At 33.3% G+C, this 25,000-nt stretch overlaps 5 protein-coding genes across 5 annotated transcripts in view; 3 read left to right on the forward strand and 2 right to left on the reverse strand.

Annotated features, from left to right (window-relative positions):
• Positions 1-2,022, forward strand: part of HELRODRAFT_101607 (hypothetical protein) — a gene marked incomplete at its 5' end in the record, with an annotated part of 3,498 nt that extends 1,476 nt beyond the window's left edge. The window contains 4 exons of the mRNA XM_009024155.1: positions 147-305; positions 405-610; positions 808-941; positions 1,357-2,022. Of these exons, the coding sequence (XP_009022403.1) occupies positions 147-305; positions 405-610; positions 808-941; positions 1,357-1,391 (534 nt within the window). The 3' untranslated portion in view covers positions 1,392-2,022. The remainder of the gene's footprint in view (positions 1-146; positions 306-404; positions 611-807; positions 942-1,356) is intronic.
• A 952-nt stretch (positions 2,023-2,974) lies between these two features.
• On the reverse strand, positions 2,975-3,397 carry HELRODRAFT_176829 (hypothetical protein; the record flags this gene model as incomplete). Its single annotated transcript, XM_009024156.1, has 1 exon — positions 2,975-3,397. The coding sequence occupies one exon, from the start codon at positions 3,395-3,397 to the stop codon at positions 2,975-2,977; it is 423 nt and encodes a 140-aa protein (XP_009022404.1).
• A 398-nt stretch (positions 3,398-3,795) lies between these two features.
• HELRODRAFT_192895 (hypothetical protein) lies at positions 3,796-12,644 on the reverse strand. Its single transcript, XM_009024157.1, has 6 exons — positions 12,471-12,644; positions 12,362-12,434; positions 10,171-11,512; positions 5,857-5,940; positions 5,146-5,283; positions 3,796-4,942 (listed from the first exon to the last, which is right to left on the reverse strand). The coding sequence occupies exons 3-6, from the start codon at positions 11,354-11,356 to the stop codon at positions 4,710-4,712; spliced, it is 1,641 nt and encodes a 546-aa protein (XP_009022405.1). The 5' UTR covers positions 11,357-11,512; positions 12,362-12,434; positions 12,471-12,644; the 3' UTR covers positions 3,796-4,709.
• Positions 12,645-14,894: 2,250 nt separating this feature from the next.
• HELRODRAFT_113741 (hypothetical protein) lies at positions 14,895-22,037 on the forward strand. The gene is made up of 6 exons (XM_009024158.1): positions 14,895-15,425; positions 18,148-18,341; positions 18,679-18,840; positions 19,179-19,359; positions 19,959-20,036; positions 20,130-22,037. Exons 1-6 carry the CDS (start codon positions 15,273-15,275, stop codon positions 21,195-21,197), a joined length of 1,836 nt encoding a protein of 611 aa, XP_009022406.1. The 5' UTR covers positions 14,895-15,272; the 3' UTR covers positions 21,198-22,037.
• Positions 22,038-24,669: 2,632 nt separating this feature from the next.
• HELRODRAFT_192899 (hypothetical protein) overlaps positions 24,670-25,000 on the forward strand; it is a gene marked incomplete at its 5' end in the record, with an annotated part of 18,340 nt that continues 18,009 nt past the window's right edge. The window contains one exon of the mRNA XM_009024159.1: positions 24,670-24,721. Coding sequence (XP_009022407.1) covers positions 24,670-24,721 — 52 coding nt within the window. The remainder of the gene's footprint in view (positions 24,722-25,000) is intronic.

The following is a 25,000-nucleotide window of genomic DNA, read 5'->3' on the forward strand; positions in this document are numbered from 1 at the left end:
TTCTCAGAGGAATAATATTAAAGATAATAAAAATAATAATAATAATAATTATTATTATTATGGTAATAATTATAATTTTTCTTGCTCTTATTATCAGTAGACATTTAATTGTTATCTTTATAAGCTTAATTACTCTTCCAAAACAGCCAAAGGATGATGGCCCATCACAAACAGCTGCTTCCTCCTCCTCATCTGCACCGACCAATCAGAGCACCCGATCCATTGGTGGGGGCGGAGCCGTCGACATGATGTCAGAGATGGCGAGGAAGATCCAGATGAGGAAGGCCAAGGCCGAAGCTGCAGGGGTATGTCTGCTGTTTGGTCGGTCAGTTGATTGATTGGTTGTCTGGTCATTTGGTATGTAATTTGTTATTCATTATTTTTTTTTTTTTGTTTTTGGCCAGGATTCAGACTCAACGACATCAACACCATCGATAACTACCATAAACACTCCATCCAACCCTCCTCCGAGCAAGTCGAAGGCACCCCCTCCCTGGGCCGTCCACGAGAAGAAATCCACCCCCTCTTTCATTCCTCCATCTCACCCTCCATCCATTCCACTGTCGTCGTCGACGTCACAACTTAATGTCAATGACAATTCAAGCTCTAGGTCTGCTTCAGCTATAATTGGCTCATTTAATTATTTTTTTTGTTATAATTATTTTTATTATTATTGAAATAATAATAATTATAATAATAATAATGATAATAATGGTAATAGTGATCATAGCCAATATTCTTTTAGTAAAAATTAAAAATATTTTAAAATTATGTTAATTGGTTAATTTTTGACCAATCGCAAAGCAGGGATCAGGTTACCTCCTCATCCTATTCGTCGTCGTCTCCCAACATCCAATCAAACGACTTGGAGTCATTCAAGCGGCAAATGATGAGCGAGATGAGGGCTGAGCTAAGCAAGATCAAAGATGAAATCATCGAAGGTGGGTGGGGTTTTTACAAAAATTTTTAGATTTCTTTTTAGAATTTTCAAATTGAATTGTGTGTATTTGTGTGTGCAATTGTGTGGTGTGTATAAGTACGCGTGTTTGTGTGTGTATGAGAGAGAGAGAGAGAGAGAGAGAGAGAGAGAGAGAGAGAGAGTGAGATTCTGATTTTTTGCTAATGATTACGGTGTAATGATTAATTACACCGTAATCATTGAAAGTATGCCCTCCCCAATGAAAATTTTATGGCCGCGGTATCTTAACCGTGCAAAGGTAGCATAATAACTTGTTTATTAATTGTAAACTAGAATGAAGAGGTAAACGAAATAAATACTGTCTCCTATATACAAATAATACCGTGTAATCAGTAACATTAAATGGTAATAATAATTCATTTTTAATTATTTTTCAGTGATAAGGAAAGAACTGAGTAATCGAAGTAACTGAGGAATGATGAAGATGATGATGAAATCAGGGAGTATCATGTCAAGAAGAGGCTGATGATAATGTGACACGATGTTAAGTTGATGGTTAATAATGATGATGATGATGATAACCTATATATAGCCATATATATTTGCAATTTATGAGCTTTAAGTTGCTAGGTCACAATAAATGTGACTAATTGATTATTTAATTAATTAATTAACACAAATTAATTAACACAAAAGCAATTCTTTTATTCATTCATTCTTTCATTCATTCATTCATCATTTTCGTCTTTGTGTATTAATCTGGCATCTTCTGTGTGTATATGCATGACTCAGTGATTGTTTTTTTTTACCAATTCATTCATTTATTTTTTCATCTTTAAATTACTACTGATAATTTTTTTGCTCATTCACCTTGTCATTCATTCATTCATCCATTAATTCAATGATTGATTGATTCATTCATTCATTTCTTAGACTTGTGTTCAGAAATTAATGTAGTAGCAAATAAATATATATATTTAAACGAATGAATGAATGAATGAATGAATGAATGAATGAATGAATGAATGAATGAATGAATAATAATTGTCCCTGTTGTTAACTAACTACAAAAAACAGTGATTAAATGTTATTTTAACTTTAACATTACTATGCTAAAGTTGGTTTTTATGTCATTTTGAATATGACTTGAATTATTGTTATTATTTTTTGATTTATTATTGTTTTTATTAATTATTATTAAATTATTATTAATAACATTATTTCTATCACATATTGCATGTGCCTTGGAAATAAAAATATTATTTACCGATGTTTTTTTTAAATAATAATTTGGTATTTCCATTTTTCGTATTAATAATTATAACTAAAATTATATTTGTTTTGATATTTGTGTGTGTGTGTGTGTATGTGTGTGTGTGTTGTAAGTATGTGTAAGTTTGCGTGTGTATGTGTAAGTATATGTTTGTTTGTATGTAAATATGTGTACATGCATCTATGCATGTGTGATTTTATATTAGGTTTGTGTGTGTTTTTGTGTCTGTTTGTGTATGTGTGTGTGTGTGTGTGTGTGTGTGTGACTGTGTGTTTGTGTGTGTGTGTATGTGTGACTGTGTGTGTGATTGTTATAAAAATATGAAGAACGTTCTCTTAAACACAATGCAGTACGAAGTAAACAATGCAGTACGAAGTAAACAAACGGTCGTTGCCATATTATATTGTATTATTGTCAGGTAACCCATACATATATATATATATATATAAATATAAATAAATATATATATAAATATAAATAAATAAATAAATATATATATATATATTATATATATATATATATACATAAAATATGTATATAGTGCTAAACTTATGCAATTCTAACTATTAGAACTTTTCAATTTGATTTAATTATTTAATTATATTTATGTTAATTACGCTAATTAACATATGCTAATTATTATTATTTGACTATCTTGTGGACTATGGTACCGTTTTCATTTTATGATAATTAATCAGCTATTGTTATTATTATTATTGGTAGTAAGGAATATTCATTGAAGAAATTTTAATAAGTTTCATGTTAGATGATTGAGAGTTTGTTTAACTGGATTTTAGATATTGGATATTTTGTATCTTACTGTATCCCATTTGCATCTTACTGTATCCCATTTGTATCCTGCTGTATCCCATTTGTATCCTGCTGTATTCCATTTGTATCTTACTGTAACCCATTTGTATCCTGCTGTATCCCATTTGTATACTGCTGTATCCTATTTGTATCTTACTGTATCCCATTTGTATCCTGCTGTATCCCATTTGTATCCTGCTGTATCCCATTTGTATCTTACTGTATCCCATTTGTATCCTGCTGTATCCCATTTGTATCCTGCTGTATCCCATTTGTATCTTACTGTATCTCATTTGTATCCTGTTGTATCCCATTTTATGGTTGTATCCTATGTATATAATTCTATCCATTGTATGGTTTACGAAGTGGCTAACCATTGGCGTCAAATAATTCATTTCTGTTTATTTGCATCTATGGAATGGCCATATGCGGCTGGTGATTTTACATGTGATGAATAAGATGTTTTTTGCCGTACGTGTGTTTCTTTGTTTGTTTGTGTGTGCGTGTATGTATTTGTGTGTGTATGTTTTGTGTGTGTGCGTGCGTGTGTAGATTTTCCGTCGTTAGTTTATTAATACCGTTAGCATTTGACAATCCTAGAGACAATCCTTTATTTATGCGTGTATGTGTTTTATGCTTTTGTTCATTTATTTATTTTTAATTAATTCTTAATTATTATGTTAATAAATAAGTATTTTTCTCTTTTTCATCAATGCTTGGTGTATATTTCCATGTTTTTTTTTTATGTTTTTGTTTTTTTTTCTTCCCATAACTAGAACGCTAAATTGTCTCTTTATGTGTTTTATTTGATAAGAGAGATTTTTAAATAAAATTTTTATTGAAAAAATGCTTTTTATGTTCATTCATTCATTCATTCATTCATTCATTCATTCATTCATTCATTCATTCATTCATTCATTCATTCATTCACGCATTCATTCATTCATTTGTTTACTCATCCATCTATTTATTTATATTTTACACTGCAAACGAAATGAAAAAGAAAGAAAAAAAATTCGAGAAAATTAATCTTGAGATCACATAAAGACCGTTAAAATATGTATATTTATGTAAGTGTGTTTGTTTGTTTGTATGTATATATATGTATATATATATATATATATATATATAAGTGTGTTTTGTTAGCGTGTGTGTGTAATGTACATGTATGTATGACATACGTATGATGTATGTCGAACAATTATACGTGATGAGAATATAAATATGGCGAGAGAGAAATTTGGGTGTTGATTTGTTTCTCTTGAAATGAGACACTCTTCATGGAAAATAGCGTAAAAACACGCTCGCACACACATCCACACACACACGCGCATACACACACACATCCACACACACGCATACACACATCCACATATACATTCACACATACACACACGCATGCTCATACACACGTACATTTATGCAAACAAATGTAGAAAGATTCACGCTATTAAAACTTGAAAAAAAAGAGAGGTTAAGATATATAGCTTTGCTGTGTGAACAATGCAAAATAAAAGTTAAAAGGATAGATAGATGAAAATTGAATTAAATTGATTATTTTAGCTGTGTTTATTATATAAATAAATTAAACATTCAATAAATTTCATCAAGTTACAGAATAAAATAAACTTCGATTTGTATCAAACTTCAGAGCCCGAATTTAAAAACCCTACCAAGCTCTCTTAAAGGTAAAACAACCTCACCCTTTCAAATCCGGCCAATGATAACCGGCCTATCATCAACCAACTTATCCTTCTGCTTGCGGGAGAAGAAGAATAGGATGAGGCTGAAGACCAGGAAACAGATGATGAGGAACCAGGCGACTCCAAAGCAGAAGCCGAACCTGTGCTTGGATTTAGGTGGGTACATGTGAGGGAGGTACTTGCGCTCGTACTCCAGCGAGCCCTGGATTATCTCTACACATACTAAGATGCAGGCCGCTGTTTGGATGGTAAGATTGGTGGATGAATGAATGAATGAATGAGTGAGGGAATGAATGAATGAGTGAGTGAGTGAGTAAGTGAGTGAGTGTGTGAGTGAGTGAGTGTGTGAGTGTGTTAATTTAATTAATGAGGAATGAATGGAGGATTAAAAATCGAAACGTAAAGTTGAGCCAAAACGAATGAGTTTTTCAAAAACGGACCACTTCCAAGTAGCAAAGAACCGGCCAATCTCTTATAAATGTATCTCGGTTCTATGGTGGAGTAGTAGGTAGAGATGATCGATAATACCATCACTAACACACCGATCACACCGATGGCGGTGCACGACCGTCTGTAGTCTGTTTGGTTGATTGATTGTTTGGTTAGCTGGTTAGTTGATTGATTGGTTGGTTGGTTGGTTGGTTGTTTGTTTGTTTGGTTGATTGTTTGGTTGGATGGTTGATTGTTTGATTGGTTGGTTGGTTGGTGGGTTGGTTGGTTGGTTAGTTGGTTGGTTGGTTGGTTTGTTGGTTGGTTGGTTGATTGATTGGTTGGTTAGTTGGTTGGTTGATTGATTGGTTGGTTGGTTGATTGGATGATTGACTGGTCAGTTGATTTGGTTAAAAATGTCCGGTGGAGTGTTGCAGTGAGCGAGTTCAAACTCAAGCAGACCCCAGCTTATCACACGTGTTGATTCAGACACACTCACGTGAAGGTTCTATTGTAGTAAAAATTCTGCTTACTGCATAAGAGATGATAATGAAGAAGAAAAATGAATGAATAAATGAATGATTGAGTGACTGAATGAATGAATGAGTGAGTGACTGAGTGAATGAATGAAATGAAAAAATATCAGAAACAACAACAAAAGCAGCAGCCGTAGCAACAACAACAAAGCAACAACAACAACTTCCAAATGAACAACAACTAACTTATGACGGTTGCATCGTATAGCTTCTGGTTTCTTATCAGTTCATCAGACGTCGGAAATTGCTTCATGAATATGCAAGAAGAAACTGTCATGATGATGATGACGATGACGATGACGATGAAGAAGATGATGACGATGATGATGCTGATGATGATGTCGATGATGATGATAATGGTGATGATGATGATAATGGTGATGATGATGATGATGCTGCTGCTGATGATGGTGATGATGATGAAGATGGTGATGATGAAGATGGTGGTGGTGGTGAAGATGGTTTTTATGGTGATGATGATTATGGTTAAGAAAAAGAAGAAAGAGATAATGGTGAAGATGGTGATGACGACTGGATAAAATATTGCAAGGCAATACTCGATGAAAACAATTGCCAATGAATATACATCAGGAAAATTATTAAAGATTGATATGTTCTTGCTATAAACACTTTACACACAAAAACACACACACATACACACACTCGCAAACACACACACACACACACACACCTATCTACAAACACAAATACACACACATTTACACACACGCACACACACACACACACACATACATACATACCATATTATGCAACAAACTATGCAACATGTTGAAGCATAAATCATGGAATGTATCAAGAATAAAAAACAACGGAACATTTGAGTTGCTTGTATGTCTTACTATTATTGTATTTCTTCTTCTTCTTATTATTATTATTATTGATATTGTCCTTGTTTTTATTTTTAATATTATTATTATTATTATTACTATTATATAAATATAACTAGCAAAAGGGATCGGTAATGACGACTTTGTTGATGATACCAATTTACTGATAGCGATAACCATAAGAATGACGATGACATTAATGATGATAACTCTTGTGATAATGATATGATCTGGAGAAGAATGATGACAACGCCAGAGTAGTTGTGGTAGCAGCAGCAGAAGTAGTAGCTGCAGAAGTAGTAGCAGCAGCAGTAGTAGCAGCAGAAGTAGTAGCAGTAACACTAATAGTCGGCACAGGTAATAACAATAACAATAGTAACGCCAGAGTAGTTGTGGTAGCAGCAGCAGAAGTAGTAGCTGCAGAAGTAGTAGCAGCAGCAGTAGTAGCAGCAGAAGTAGTAGCAGTAACACTAATAGTCGGCACAGGTAATAACAATAACAATAGTAGAAGGTGTAGGATGAGTAGAAAGAGCTGTAGTTGTAGTAGAAGCAGCTGCAGTAGCAGTAGTAGCAGCAGTAATAGTAGTAGCAGCAGTAATAGTAGTAGCAGCAGTAGTAGTACTAGTAGTAGCAGTAATAGTAGTAGTATAGTAGTAGTAGCAGTAGTAGCAGCTGTAGCAGTAGTAGCAGCAGTAGTAGTAGTAGCAGTAGTAGTAGCTGTAGCAGTAGTAGTAGTAGCAGTAGTAGTAGTAGTAGTAGTAATACAAGCAGTAGTAGTAGTAGTAATACATACTATGCTATAAAAACAAGAATACAAAAAATATTTTACAATAGTGTTTATTTTATCTTAACTTTGCGATACCAATATAGCTTCAAGGAACATTAATAAGAAATGGCGAAATCGTAATAATAATAAAATAATAATAATAACAATAATAAAAATAACAATAAAAAATAGTAATAATAATTACGATAATAATACTTTTAGGTTAATTAATAACGAATTGATTGCTTTTTTAATTTATATATTCTTAAAAAAATTACATCAACAAAAATAAATTTCTATATTTTCTATTTATTATGCTATTATTATTATTATTATATTATTATGATTATTGTTATTATGTGCGCTAAGTTATTCAACTGGTTGTTTTTCTTGGAAAAAATGCAGTAATGCGATGGCAAACAAAACAAACATCATCTTTCCTCCAATGTATGTGTGTGTGTATGTGTGTTTGTATGAATGAGTGTGTATGTGTGTGTGTGTGTGTTACGTACACGCACACATCCACGCAGGCATTAAACAATTTAAAAAATTATGCATACATACATGCATGCAAACATACAAACAAACTAAGTTTTTTTACATTATGCAAACATCATTAACATACATCTTGAATGCAAAATAGCTAAAACATTTGCAAACAAATACACTAAGTACTTAAAAATATTTATACAAAGCGTTTAAAAAGTTTTTCAAATATGCTAGCAAAATGCTCATACACACCTCTTAAAATATTCAAAGACATACGTAGAGACATACAGACAGACTGAAAGGCACATAGGCAGACAAAGCGACACACAAATGAACAAATAGACAGAAAGACAAGCGAACGAACAAACAAACAAGCGAACAGACGAACAACTCCAAGATGTTATTACAAAGTAGTCTACCTATCAAATATGAGCTTTTAATTAATTCTCACACAAACACACGCACACAAGCGCACACACACGCGCACACACACGTACATACACGCAAATAATTACAGACAATAGTCAAAATGAACATTCACCTTATATTTCTCCACAAAAATAATTTTCCCAGAATTTTCTAGTAACTCAATATCAGTTATTATTAACTGATATACGAGTATAATTATTATTGTTATTAAATTCTAATTAATTTTAATATTGTAAATCAAATATTATAGTTAATTATTATAGTAACTGCTAATAAATATTTTTATTACGAAAACGGAGTTAATCTCTTCGAGATAGCGATTTCAAGTTTCTAATTTTAACTCGGGCCTTCTTTGAGTGTTTGGTTGGTCTTAACAATTATATATTTCTCAGCGGGCACTCCTCAAACGATTGGTTTCAAATTGAACTTTTTTTCCATTCCTTCAAGGACTTCATGTGCCCCTTGTGATTTTGCAATGCACCACTGCTGGCCATTCCTCTGTTAATTCCATATCTATGGTTATTCATATTTTGATAAGATTGGCAAACAATCTTTATTAATTAAGGAATAGCAATTTTAATTAAACTAAAAGACGTTAATTGTTCTTAACATACATAATTACATCAAAGTTTGAAATATCGACTTTTATGAAATTTTATCTTCCACAGAATCTTCACGATAAAAAATATCGAAGCAATAAAAAATAATAATGGCAAAGAATTGAAATTTTGTAGAATAAAAAAATAGTTTTTTGTGTAGTGTAAACAGCTTGGCGAGCAGATAAGAACGCTCGTAAGATGGCGAGAATGCTAGATGGTAAGCAACACTCTCAATTTATATCTCCAGTGTTTGATGGTAACGTGTAATGTAAACATCAGATCCGACCTGATCTGAATACATGGCTTCTTTATTGTTTTTAAAGTTGAAGTGGTTCTGAAAATTTATTTCAAACAAACTTTTTCAGAGTTTATTTCAATTTTTTCTTTCACGGATTACCCCTCCTGAATGAAGATGACGAAGAGCTAATAAGTTAAGCAACTGAGCATTAGAGCTAATGTTATAAGCATGCCTGCAAGCAAACTAACAAGTCATATACACAACACACACACACATACACACACACACACACAGACACACACATAAATACAAACATACACAAAACTTCACACATCTTCTGTTCGCGTTTATGGAAAGAGTACAAAAGCGCAAAGAATGTTGCAATAAAAAAAACTAGGTTCTGTTCCTAGGCGAAAGTCTAACCCTAACCAATTCCAGTGCTGTTCCGCGAACTAATTAAATTTTTTATTTTACGAAAGAAAGTTTCAAACTTGCTTTGATTTTGGTTCGAATTTTATGAAGAATTAATAGATTTCCAGTACTTATTGCTTCTCTCTCTCTCTCTCTCTCTCACTTTCTTTCTTTCTCCCTCTCTCTCTTTCTCTCTCAATTTCTCAATATATTGACTGGGAATGGTTTTTTACATACAATTTTCGTGTATATGCATATTTTTTGTGAAGATTTTTGTATATACGGTGTAAGATATAGCCATTTGTATTAGTAGGCATTTTGTATTAGCATTCGTGCCTTAATTGCATATACAGGTGTCTTGGAAATGAGCATTTTGTTTATTTTGATCAGTTGTTTCGCAGCGAATGGTGATGTTGATGATGGCGAGATGATGTTGAATTTGGTTATCAGATCAATCAACTATATCATCTAAAACGATGATGATGATGACGGTTTTGTCGATATATTTTTAGTTATTTCATATTTGAAACTTGCTGTTGTTGAACGTTACGTGAATGAAAATGGTCCGAATAATTTACATTAAATTACAAAATCTGAGATAAAAAAGAAATAAAAGAAATATTTTGATTCTAACAGGTTTTTATTCAAAAATCATATACCAATTTTTATTCATTTCAAAATTCAAATCAACCAATGGCAACGCATCATAATTGCACCAACGTTTTTCATTGGTTGAAGGAACTACTTCCTCCCGGCACATCTTCCACAGGCCAGCGTGCTGTCCACGAATCACATTCTTATTGGCCGACATGACGCCGTCTGGGAATTCCCAACTAGCCCAGTAGTTAATACTAAAGGCCACAAGCCACAGAATCGTCGCGACCATCATGGCAACGAGGGTTCCTACCAAAATTCTTTTCCGCAGTAACTCGTGCGCTTTGTCTCTGCGGAGTTTTTTCGTTGGTTTCCTGAGGAGTGGCTGAAGTAACGGTGAGACGATTTGTTGGTTTTGTGGCAATGATTCTGTCGTCAGGGTAGGTGCGTGTTGTTTGATACTTTTGTTGTGTTGTTGCTGTTGCTGCTGCTGCAGCTGGTGTTGACCGGCGATGGCTTCTGGTTCTATGCTCGCGTCTACAATGACTTCTACTTTGTCGTGGTCACTTTCTAAATTTTGTTGTTGCTCTTGAGTAGATTGTTGCTGCTGCTGCAGCTGATGTTGTTGTTGATGTTGTTCAACATTTTTATGTTGCAGTTGTTGTTGAGGCGGTTCATTTTGTTCGTCTGGGTAAGCATTTCGTTGTTCATTTTGTTGAGGGTGTTGATAATTATGTAGTTGCGGTTGTTGTTGTTGTTGTTGTTCTTGAATCTGCTGTTGTTTGAAAACAACCGGTGACTTTCCACGCACGGATCTTGATTGGTGGGGATGATGTTGCAAGTGTTCCTGCTGCTGAAGTAGTTGCTGTTGTTGCTGCTGTTGAGATGACTGTTGTTCCGGCTGGATCATTTGAAGTTCTAAATGTGTTTGTGGATGAAACTCTTCCAAATGTCGTGGCTGTTGTGGTTGGTGCGGTGGCTCGTGGCGATGGTGACTGTGTCTGTGGTGGGACTTGCTTAAAGGCGATGGCGTTACATGCGTGTGAGCAGGCATTTGAATGTTATTTTGTTCGCTATCGTTTACTAATAGCTGCAACTGCTTTTGTTGTTGTTGTAGTTGAAATTGTTGCTGCTGTTGAAGCTGCTGCAGTTGTTGCTGTTGAAGCTGTTGCTGAAGCTGTTGAAGTTGTTGTTCTTGCAGCTGTTGCTGATGGGAAAGTTGATGTTGTAGTAATTGTTGATCATGCTGTGGAGCCAAAAATATGGGTTGTTGTTGTTGATGTGGCAAATAATTTGGTTGGTGTGGATTCATTTTCAAATCGTTTAGGTTGTTTTTATGCTGTTGTTCATATATTTGTATAGTTGTCTACGTTGATGTTATAGTTGTTTGCTGATGTATAAGTTAATGATGTTGATGATGTTTTGTTGTCATTAAAAAGTGTAGTTGCTATAGTCAGTTCAACCTGTTCTGTAGTTGTTAACTTTAAAAATATTTATTATGAAAAAAATATGTTGTTGAGTAACTGATTCGGTGAATAAATAAACAAATATAATCTAATCACGCAAAACCGTCCCTCCTATGTTGTAAATGGAGATAAAAAGAACTCGCGGTGATTTTTCAATAGTTGTTGATTAAAAACGATGTAATACAGCTGTTGTAGTGATGAGAATGGCGATGAAAGTGGAGATGATTGAAGATGAAGATGATGGTGACGACGACGATGACGACGAGGATGCTGGTGATAGTAAAACAGAGTAGCAGAAAAAGCTAACAACAACAACAACAACAACAACAACAACAACAACAACAACAACAACAACAACAACAACAACAATACAAGTGTGAAGGTGATAACGAAGTTGGTGTTTTTTATTATAAACTTTTTATCCGACTTGAAAAACGGGAAAACAATAATAATAATAATAATAAAAACAACAAATAATAATAACAGTAGTTATAATAATAATAAGATGAAGAAAACTGTCTGGAGCGATATAATTGATGATGATGATGATGACGACGTTTCGAATGCAATAATAATAAGGATAATAATAATAATAATAATAATAATAATAATAATAATAATAATAATAATAATAATGATAATGATAATAATAATAATAATAATAATAATGATAATAATAATAATAATAATAATAATAATAATAATAATAATAATGATAATAATAATAATAATAATAATAATAATAATAATAATGATAATAATAATAATAATAATGATGATGATGACGATTTTATTATAAAAATAATAACAACAGCAATAATGATAGTAGTTATTATTATTTTTATGCTTACCTCAATAATATTTTTATCATCAATCAGTTAATGAGTTCTTAAAAACAAAACCCAATGTGATTTGCAGTTAAATGTGTGTGTGTGTTTTTATGTGTGTGTGTGTGTGTGTGTGTGTGTGTGTGTGTGTGTGTGTGTGTGTGTGTGTGTGTGTGCGTATTTATATGAAAATTTTAACAGAAGCATACACATATGAGAAAATTAAATTGTTTTATTAATAATAAAATTAATTTTACTATTACAATTTTTAAAAGTGAAATTATTTTTATTATAAACTAAAATAAAATGTTTAATCAATTAAGAGAGCATTTATTTTTTAGGACGAGGTATAGTGTATTAAGATTATATAACAGGAAGATGTATGTATGTATGTATGTATGTATGTATGTATGTATGTATGTATGTATGTATGTATGTATGTATGTATGTATGTATGTATGTATGTATGTATGTATGTATGTATGTATGTATGTATGTATGTATGTATGTATGATGACGACGACGATGATGATGAACAGAAACACTAGTGTTGAATTGTTTCTTGTGTAGTTTTCATCCCATACAATGGTTTTTTTTGTAAAGTTATTCACTTTTGCTTTTTAATTTCTTTTTGCGAAACTTTGCTGCTTTTGTATATAACACACAACACACACACACAACACACACCACACACACACACACAACACACACACATACAAATGTTGTATTTTAGACTGGATGGATTGATGAAACGATGAATAGACTAAATGAATGAATGATAGATGGATAGTTAAAATATATTTTTAGGTAGATGGAAAGTTAAATGAATGGAGAAATGGATGGATGAATTAATGAATGAACGAACGAACAAACGAACGAACGAACAAACGAACGAACGAACAAACGAACGAACGAATGAATGAGTGGATGCAATTTTGTCTAAAATTTTAAATATGTTCTAAATCAGGTTTTGAAATTAAACGAATTTCTTTTCATTAATTTTTTTAGATTTTCTAAAATTTAGCTGTTACAAATTGTCAACGTATCATTAAGATTAACAATTTTTTAACTATTCCAAACTTAATAACGCTTTAAAATAATGAGATTGTTGTAAATAAAACTCCAATAAATGCAACCGTTATAAGGTTTTAAATTTAAAATATGCCATTGTTTTTTTATTTATTTAAAAAATGTAAAAATATTGTACAGTCTATCAACCAGCCATCGTTAGTCACATAATCTTTTTTCAACATCTAACTAATTATTTGACAACATCTTCAGTGAACTGTGAAACTAGACAACCAACCAACCAGCCAGCCAATCAACTAGCAAACCAACCAGCTAACCATCCAGCTAACCAACCAGACAACCTATCAATCAATGAAGCAATCAGTAATCACTAGCATTTCTTATAATCTTGGCGAGGAACATCTTACTCAGTTGGAACGCCCACAATCCCAATTCAGAAGCCACCAATGAGGCCGGCCAATCCTGATCAATGACTTCCGGGCGAAAGAAGGCAAACGGAAGTAGATGGATGATGATGGAGCAGAGGATGACCTGATTCGTTTCTAGGTACTTGGCGGAAACGAGAGCCAGTGCAACACAGAGGAAGATATTCTGCACTATAGAAATTTTCACATCCAAATTCACACTGTCCATCTTCAGTAGGAAGAACACGAAATACTTGGCAATGTCAATCAGGACCATGAGGACCAAAATGCTGATGTGCATGGCGAAGAACCAGATGAAAGAATTTTTCTGACCGTCATCAATTTTGTCACTCTTCTTTTGCCTTTTTGCGCAGTTGCTGTGGTTGTCGTTTCGGCGTTTGGAAGATTTTCTGCTGCTGCTGTTGTTGGCGTTGCTGCAGTGTTTGACGTTTTTGTTGTTTCTACTGTTGTTAATGTCGTCGTCGTTGCTGTTACATTTGTTATCATCGTATAATTTGTGGCTAACTGTAAGTAGATGGGCCATTTTACAAATTTTTCGTTTAATTATTAACAAGTAAGAAATGTTTCAAGTTATATTTTTTTTGTCTCGCTGCCGTTTAGTTATGAATTGAAAAACTTCCTTCTTTGTGTTTGTTTTTTTAGGAGAGATTTCAGTGAGGATGACGTAATAAGATTTTGAAGTTTCCATTTTGTTGTTGTTTTTATTTGACTATGCGTTATTAAATATGCATCGTGCATTATTGTTGTAATTTTGTTCCAATTTCAATTTATTTGCATTTAAATGCTATCTATTTTTAAGATCCTTTGTAAATTATACCAAAAACCACACACACACACACACACACACACACACACACACACACACACACACACACACACACACACACACACACACATATATATATATATATATACACACGCATATTTATTTGTATCAATTGTCATTGAATCATTAATGATTTACCATTGAATTTAAAACTCAATGGTATACCATTGAGTTAATTCAATCGTTCGTATACCATTGAATTCTAAATAATTTTTAGCTGACAATGTTTCTTTGGTAAACTTACTTTCTGCAGAACATAATTCCGTTTCACTTTTAGCCGCGAAATACGAAAAAACATTATGCTTCATTAATATTTCCGGCGTTTTAAATTTAAATAAAAAATATATAAAAATAAAAAACAGATTGACGTTTGGTTCGCGAAATTTATTCTTGAGATGTAATTTTCGAAAACAATTCGCTACAATATTATTTTGATGTTAAGAAGACTTGCTTTTTCGACTCAACCAACAACACTTCAACTTCAACACTCTCTCACCTCCAGCCATCTACTAACTGACTCTAACATTGTTAAAATTAATTATTTTTTTAAACATCTAACACATTTTATTACTAAATAATACATTTTAAAAAACTAGATTTACTTAATAATTAAGTCCTAATTAAAACATCAAATTAGTTATTATTCCTCCATTAAATGGCGAGAGCAAAAAAAAAGCAGATAAACTCCAGCCCAGAATCAAACTCAACAGCTGAGGTGGGGAGCATACTGAATGTTTGGCAGAGCAATTTGGATCAGGCCTTTGTTACAATACGACAGGTTGTCCGAGATTTCCCATACGTTGCTCTGGTTAGTTAGCTCGTTTGAAGAAATTTATATTTAAAGTTTTATTTAATTAATTAATTATTTTAATAATTCATTTATTAACATTTGTTAATTATTTTAAATTTCAGATTCAATATAAATTTCTAAAATTTAATTAAATGTTTATCGGTTTTTTTATGAGATTAGCTGGCTGAGTAGCTGCATAGGTAAAACCTCAGCACGTAATCTATTTACAATTTTACATTGAATATTGGAGACACATAAATTTGACTCTGCCTCTAATTAATATTGATGACCAACCGAAGCGCCTCAATTTTTCAATTTGTAATTTTTTAAATTTCATCATTTTACGTAAAAATGATATTTTATGAAATATCATTTTTTATTTTGAAAAAATGTTATAAACATGTAAACGATTTGTAATTTAATCGGCACATTATATTTACAAAATAATTTGAAAACGGAAGTAATATCGAATAATGGAAATTGTTAATTGTGGAACAAAATTTTAAACTGGGTAATAATGTCGCATAAGTTCCAGAGCTTTCTGGAACCTTTCTTTGCGATTTGCAATGGTTCGTAGCCACACAAATTCGTCGATGTATGATGATATGTGAGCATCACACGTACCATTCATCCTTTTAAATTTTTTTTGAAAGCATCGCCACAAATTCTCTACTCCATTTGGCTGCACTCCTTTTCCTGCCTGAAATGTAATGAAGTGATTCTCGGTAGGGTGGTTTAGGCCAGTAATGGATGTGAGGCTGTTATAAGCAGCCCACTGATCCGACAAAACTGTAGTACCTAAAATTATTAAAATAAAACTATATTTCATAGCCTACCAAAATGAATTTTAAAACATTCAACTTTATGAAACCAACCGGGCAGAACATGTTGCTCTATTAACGGCAACAATGTGGCTGTGTCTCGCCTTTCCACTTTCACCAAAAAGGCATCTTTTGTCTGCATATCGATGCCTCCTAAAATCCAGCTTGCCCTAACTGAGCGTGCACGTTGGTTCCTTGCTCTTTTTGCAGATGAGATACAAATCTCATCTACCTGAACAATGTGTCCAGTACCACCTATTCGTGTAAGGTTATCACGAGCCCTGTCCACACATAATCCCCGATGTAAATTGAACCATTCGGGTAATGTGTTAGAGACATCCAAACCTAGGAGCGCGGCTACCGTAGCCTGGCTAATGTCATTCATAGACCAGAAGAATGTAACCTGTTATATAAAATTTGAAATGAATGTTATGAAATATGCATAATGGACAATGGAAAATTATAGACAATGGAAAAAATTTTACCATAATACAGTTTGTTAGTGACATTTGGCTACGGTTGTAGAAACTTCCGTGCCTAATCGATTTAGTGGAGCGGCAGTTGCTGTTTTTACATCTCCACAAGTAACCATCGGCCGTTTTTGTGCTCACTGCAAACCTTTTTTTATTATACTTTTAAAAATCAGAATCTGACAAAAGCGGAAACTGTACAGCAAGCAAAGCAATAGTGTAAAATGATAACGAAAAATAAATAAAACTGATAACGAAAAATAAATAACGGACAAAAAATGTTTAAGCATGAAAAGCATGTAAACCTCATGTCTGTAAGACAATGGCATGTCTTCGTGGTGGCTATCAATCCATGCTCCTTCGCCCAACTAACTGCGCCTTCGGTGGTCATAATTTTGGATATTATGTCAAGCATTCTCACTCCATGAACTGAGGGATAAAGGGCCATTTTAATGTATTTATATGTATATAAACTCTTCTGAACGAGATGACAACTTCGAGAAACAGAAATGCAACAAAAAAATGAAAATAGGAAAAGGTAAACTTCGTTTTTATATTAAAGCTCTTTCATGGTAGAAATTGCACAGCCTAACTATTTTATATTTTTATTTAAGTTTAATCTGTATTTTAATCATGGGCTTAATTATATTTGGCATTTTATACTTATTAAATAACATTTTTAACGTTAATTTCATCAGTTTTAAAATACTATTCATGAAATTTTTTAAACAATATATTTAATAATAAATTGGTCATGAATATTAATTAGTCAAATTTAATGGTCTTTAATGTGTATTCTATGTAAACAACTCACGCGTGGCGTGCTAAGCTTTTACCGGCTGCATTTGTGTTATTTATATATAAAAAAAATAATAATTTATATAGCGCTAATGAAAGCAACTGAAGCGCTTTTTGCCAGAAAATAGATGCATTATGTTATAAATTGCACAGCATAATTATTTATCTACTTATTTATCTATCCTTTAAGTAAAGCTTTTAACTCGTGCCCCTTTCTTTTCTCATATATCTCCATATCTTGTTCTCTTGCACTGGCTACCTATAAAATATAGAATAATTTTTAAAATTTGTAATCTAAAGTCTCAATCTAAATTATTTCCTATGTACTTATCAGATATATTAATTGAACCTAAACGCGCCGGTTTACGATCGTCTTCTTGTTCTCACTTCTTAACTCGTATCAAACACTCTTTTGCTAAATATGCGTTTGCTTTTTCTGGCCCTTTAGAACTATCTACCTCCTCTGCCTATTTCTCCATCACTTACGATTGATTGATTGATTGATTGATGACGATTATTATTAATATTGTTATGACGTATAGGGTGACGTCATTAATATTGCTCTGAAATGCGCTTTAGATTCTAAAAAATTAAATCCAATTTACTTTCCAAAATTTAAATTAATTAATTAAATTCTAATTCATTCACCAGGATACAGAGTTTCCAGGTGTGGTGCTGCCAAATGCTATAGATTATTGGCGCCCTGGCTATTTCAAGTTTTCAGAAATAGTGGAAAATGTTAACGTGTTGAACATCATACAACTTGGTCTGGCCTTTTTTGACGAGAATGGCAACTCATCTAACCCCATCAGTGCCTGGCAGTTCAATTTCCAGTTTGATCTAAGGTTGATGTTAGGATATTTTGAGGAAAATATAAAATTTAAAAAAAATGTTTGTTGATATGTTAGCCATAGAAGTGAGCTTTGTTTATTTTAATGTTTTTTTTTTAATTAATGTTTTCTTATGTTGCGATTAATGCTATTATAGTTTACTCTTCACTGCTATCTTATAAATGCTGCTATGATGTTTATATCTATGTCAGTAACTAGGCTCTGTAACAGTTAAATAGCCTAGTCAAACAATTCATATCTCGCATGGAATTTAAAAAAAAAAAATTTCAATCCATGCTAAAACTTTTCCATCCCATTTATTCCTGACAAATTAATTTTGAAACAATTTCAGTGTCAACAGGTTTGCTGAAAACTCCATTGAGTTGTTGAAAAAAAATGGCATCCAGTTTGAGAGGTTAAAGACGGAGGGCATAAAAGGGGCCGAGTTTGCTGAACTTCTCATGAACTCGGGGGTGGTGCTCTGCGATGACGTCAGGTGGATTTCATTTGATAGGTCCTCCACCGTTTTTATTTTTTATTCAATCTATTTTATATTTTTTGATAATTTTTATTGAATTTCTGATGGTGAAATGTCAGATCTGCAATTGCAGTGTAGAAAAATACTGCTTTACAATCTACCATCCATCTGTATGTAGTGTATTTTTTTACGAATGCACAATTTGTATACATTAATCCAATCATTAAACGTTTGGTAATACGAGAAATTTAATAATAATAAAATAATATTTGCCACTTTCTTTGCATTATAACTGCCCTTTTTTTATTACTTTCATGGAATGCATGCACATTTCGACTGAGGTTGAGGAAGTTGCAATGTTGTCAAATTTGTAGTGGTTACGACTTTGGGTATTCACTGAAGCTACTGACGTGCCAACCTCTGCCAGACAGTGAGGATGAATTCTTTGAGACTCTCAAGTTATACTTCCCGACCATGTATGACATCAAGTTCCTCCTACTCAGCTGTCCCGAAGTCGAAAACACCAGTCTGAATAGTGTGGCCTGTCAATTAAACGTTCGTTTTGCCATTTTATCATCATCTTCTCTTGTTTTATTTTATTTTTTGTATTCGCTTTGCTCGGCTGCTGAAACGAATAAAAGTAAGAAAGGTGAGGTGAAGCTGTGATTGGCATGCAACAATTGTAAGGATTTCTACGATGACTCTTCACTGGTAAGCGCTTGAAAACTGGATGTAAGACGGGACTGATGCAGATGGAATTCAGAGGACTTGGAATGGTTGGTGGAAAATTATGTTCTTAAGAATGTTCCAAGTTATATGAGAGGAAGCTTAGCAACAAACTGTAAAGAAAATATTGGGGATTGAGTATTTTTGAGGGAGCCTGAAGTAATGGAGAAAAGGCAAAGAAAACCCCAAAGTTTGATTTATTTTGATATGAAATAATTTGAAACAAGCGTCATGTTTGGTGGCAGATAGAAAGATTTAAAGAAATAGCTTAGCAAACCTGTGCTCGCTTCTAGTATTGCTCGCATGCAGCAGGGTCGAACTGTCTATTCGGTGATATATATTTATTGACCAAGCATAATAAACTTTAAGAATAACTGCATGGAATGAAATGTGTGATGGTAGTTTATAATTTTGTTGAACGACGCAAGTTAAGAAGGACGGGACCCCAACATCAGGCCGGCAGCGATTCCCTGCTTACTGGCAGCGTCTTCTTCAAGCTAAGAGAGGCAAGTATTCTCACTCATTCAACATTTGTTTTTTTATGTTTTGTACTTTTTTTATTTTTTACGTTAAATTTCTAAAAAAAAAATGTCAAACAGTTGTACTTCAATGATGCGATCGACGACGTCATCTACTCAGGTCACCTTTTCAAAGTGAAATCTCAACCTTCTGATCAATCCTCTTCTTACGAGGACAGTCCTGCCACCCCCGAAAGCAGCAGCGGCAGGGCTAGAAGACTCTCAGCAGCAGCAGCAACGACATCAGCAACGATCCGACCCAGCTCCAGTTACCAGAATCTGTCGATCTCAGACAGTGACTGTGAAAGCCTCATTCCACTTAACGATTCCAAACTGCAGCTGCTGTATGATTCACCACCAGCTGGCGATTCGACTTTCTACAGAACTGCCAGCAGTGGCTCTATGTTAGACGATACCTCTTCCATGGTGATTGATAACATCTACAGTTCATTCACAACAGACGCCACTACTGCTACTTCTACCGTCACTCCTACAGCTTATTATGAAACTCTCTCGTTTGAGAGCGGCAATGAAAGTCGTGAGAAATTGTTGGAGGATAGCTTTGAAACAACCTCACTGAACAACATGGGCACTGGCCAGTCATCATATCCTAGGGTTTTTTCCTTCATACTTGGCAACCAATCAGCGGCTTCCAACCAATCGCCAACGTGTAACTGCCAGTCAACAAAACCAGCCACCCCGCAGCAAGCGCCAACTCCTCCTCGACAACTTTTCGCTGCAGCCAGACGACCAACGTTAAGATTGAAAACTATCAAACAGATACTTACAAACAGCCCTTTTTCAAACATATGCAATGAGGACTACACATTCAACAACCACAGATCATATGCAGAAGCGGCGGCAAGCATCGTGCTATCCTCTGCTTCACCAGTAGCCATGATGTCAACGCCTGTTGCGACACCACCACTCATTCAATTCGTCCCCCCGACAAACTTCGTGAGGTCATTTTCTAATTTTTCCTCACCTCTTCTCAGATTTTCTCCTCTACCACCACCACCTCCTCCTCCTCAGTTTTTACTTTTTCGTGGCGTCATTTTTGACCACAGCTGCGGAACCCCTTCCCCTTCTGCAGTAACGACAACCGCCACCACCACAACTTCTCCATTTACTTTTGATCAATCCTTCTAACGCTGCTGTTGTTGTTTGTGTGGGCCGCTTCTCTACGTCATCACGTCTGCATATAACTTACCTACCTCAATATGGCCATAACAACCCCTGCTTCTTCTACACACAACATCTTCATGTGCACGTACAAACAATGTGTGCAATGTTTTTGTGTACAATAGTCCATCTCTTGATGTTCAAAATGTGAAACTATTACATAGCTTTATATACCTCAACTTTTACATTAACAAAGTATGTATTTGGTTGACACACGCACGCACACACACATGTATGTGAACACATGTATGTATGTGTGTATTATGCGTATTGTGTATACATGTTTGCATGTGTACGTGTATTTATTTTATTTCACTGTGCAGTTAACTAAGGATAACGCATATTTGCATAGTACTCACTCCGTTGTTGTTATTAAAGTTTGTTATCATTATTAAAAAAAAACTATGATCGAATTTAGCTAACTTTTCAGGTGATTTAATCATTTTTATAGGTAAATTCATCTTTAATTATGTGCATAATGAACTCTGTTGAATGCTCTTTCAAGCTGGTTAGCAGTTTTAATTGCAGGGACTGCCTTATATTTTTACATGCATTTTGTCCTTTTACTGCTTGCATGTTTGTTGGGTGATGAATTTAGATTTATTTATTCGTTTATTTATTATCGGTGAATATTTTCAAGCGTTTTAACTTATTTGAAGAACCATACATACATGCTTCAAATATTTTATTTGATACGTTTTGATCCATCTGTCAGATTATTTTAATATTTTAACAATTTTATTAAATTTTATAAAATTTAATGTTTTATTATTTGAGACATTCTATTTTTGAGTTTATTTTATATAGAAAATAAAAATAAAATAAAGTTTTTTCATTTTTGTCATGTTGATCTCACATTCGTTTCAAAATATTCAGCCGAGCGTATAATTCATAAGTAATCCGGTGTTTATTCAGTTATGTAGTTGCGTTAATAAGTTCATAAACTTTGAAATTGCTGTTGTAGAACTACGAGTAGACCAACAAGTTGCTGGTTTTATGTAATGACTTATTAACAATTGATTAAAAGCCAGTAACAACGTTAATTAGCTGACAGATTTGTTGGCATAAGTTTGTAGAATACTGATTCTTGCATTTCTAATAGATCATGAAATTTTAACCCAAGAATTGAACTATATAGCAGCTGAACTTAACATTTGCCTGTTGATACTCTATCATTTTGTTAATCATTAGCCTGAAGATATTCTATCATTTGTCATCGACAGCCTTGTAAAATAAACAGCAAACAATCAGTTAATGATGCTTTACTCAGTTCACAAATTTGAATCATATGAAAACAGTCGAGTAATTGATCATCGTCACCGTCACCATCATCACGTTGTCATCATCTACATCACCAACATCCTTCTCATAATCATTATCTGATGACCAACATCGTTACTATCATCACGAACACGATGATGATGAACATGTATGCATGACGAGCAAAAATAGAACATTCATAATATTCATGTACGTTTCTTATACTCGAGTATGATAACGGCATGAAAGTCTTATATGTTCACCTGTTTTTATCGATTCATCATAGGCCGTTCATTCATTCATTCATTCATTCACTCATTCATCCACTCATTCATTCATTCATCTATTCATTCATTCACTAATTCATTCACCAATTCATTCTCCTAACTGTCAGTAAATGAGAACAAGTAACTGTGGTGAAGACAGTAATGCAGGCAGTTTAGTAGTATTAAGAGGAGGTTTGTTTCTCATTTGTTTCGACAGCGCTAATTAAAATTGTTGAATGTGTAAACAAATCAAAATTTAACAATACACACTACACAAACACACACACGTACAAACACAAACAAACGTACAAGCACACACACGTACAAACACACACTTGCAAACACATATACACGCACACGAACAGTGAAAGAGTGAGTGAGAGAGGAAAAGAAAGAGGGAGAGAGAGAGATCGATTGGTGTACGGATTAATGAAAAATTGTAACGAATGAATGTAAAAAGAACAAGATGAATGAATGAATGAACTAGCACCCTATGCGGCCGTTATATCATGAATGAACGAATGAATGAATAAATGAATAAATGAACGAACGAATTAATGAATGAATGAATGTCTTTTATAACATGCACATAATTTCTATTTCATTATTTTATCACGATATATATATATATATATATATATATATATATATATAGAGAGAGAGAGAGAGAGAAAGAAAGAGAAAGAGAGAGGGAGAGAGAGAAAGAGAGAGACTGACAGAGAATGAATAAAGACATATACTAATAATAATTAAACAGATACTTGGTTATGATCAAACGCCCGTTTGATCTGTGTATAGCATTCACGCCAGCTTTCATTATAAAATTCTACATACATAGAGAGAAAAAGATAGAGATAGATAGGTAGAGAGAGAGAGAGAGAGAGAGAGAGAGAGAGAGAGAGAAATATTTTTAACATCAGTGTTTCAGTGTATTTAATCTAACGATAATTTGTGACTGAAGTGAATTTGTGATACTATCATTTATCGAATCGTTAATTTTGTTTGCAATGAATTTTGTTATTTAGTTATTTTAAATTTTGTCGGTTAATTTAAGATTTATTTTATTTATAAATTTATCTATTTGAATTTTAAAGTTTTTGCGATGAAGTCTTTATATGAATGAATGAATGAATGAATGAATGAATGAATTAATTAATTAATTAATTTACAGATAGAAAAGTTATTAATTATATGATGTATGTACGTAAAGTTACTATATGTATTATTGTATATAAGTGTTTTTAAACGTTTTGAAGAAGTTAACTAAATTGAAAAATAATAACAACAACTACAACTACATTAGCAACAACAACATTAGCAACAACAACAAAACTACAACATCAACAGCAACAACATTAGCAACAACAACAACAACGAAAAATCCTCGTAAAAACAATACTATCAGTATTATAATTTAAGTTTTAACAAGGCAGAGTTACCTGACATTAAGAGAGTAAAGTATCAAAGAACATCAAAGACTACGTAATGAAAACATTAACAACAACACAACTACAATAACAAAGACCTCAACATCAACAACACGATAAACCACAACAACAACAACAACCACAAAAACCTTTGTTGTTAACAACACAAAAATATTTTTGGCAAGCAAGCCAGCTCATCATAGATATTTTATAACTTCTTACACTCATCAACCACTTTTTAACCAACCTCAACAAACGAACGAACAAACACACACAAACAAACGAACGAACAAACAAACAAACGAACACAAACAAACAAACAAACAAACATCATATTATAAAACAACAACCAAAAACTAAAACATAAAGCAACAAAACCCAAAAATGAAATGTCATCAACATCCCAAACAAGCATGCAGCAGCAACAAAAGCATCATCACCAACACCACCATCAACATCATCATCAACATCTTCATCATCATTATCATGACGACGACACCAGTTATTTGCAATGAAAAATACGGCTATGTGGTTGCAGGTGAGTATTGTATGTAAATTTTTTTACACATACACATACACACGCACACACACACATACACACGCACACACGCACGCACATACACACACACACAAACTTATGACAATAATAACAGCATAAAAAAAGTAACATTGCAACAACATCACATTACGATTACATGATTGATTACGTAAGAAAACCCTTCAAGTTTTGTGTGTTCATTCGATTTTTCATTCATTCGTTCGTTCACTTTCTCTATTTAGTTATTTATTATTCATTCGTTCGTTCTTCATTCGTTCA

The sequence above is a fragment of the Helobdella robusta genome (assembly GCF_000326865.2).
Source record: "Helobdella robusta unplaced genomic scaffold HELROscaffold_39, whole genome shotgun sequence".
NCBI lineage: Eukaryota > Metazoa > Annelida > Clitellata > Rhynchobdellida > Glossiphoniidae > Helobdella > Helobdella robusta.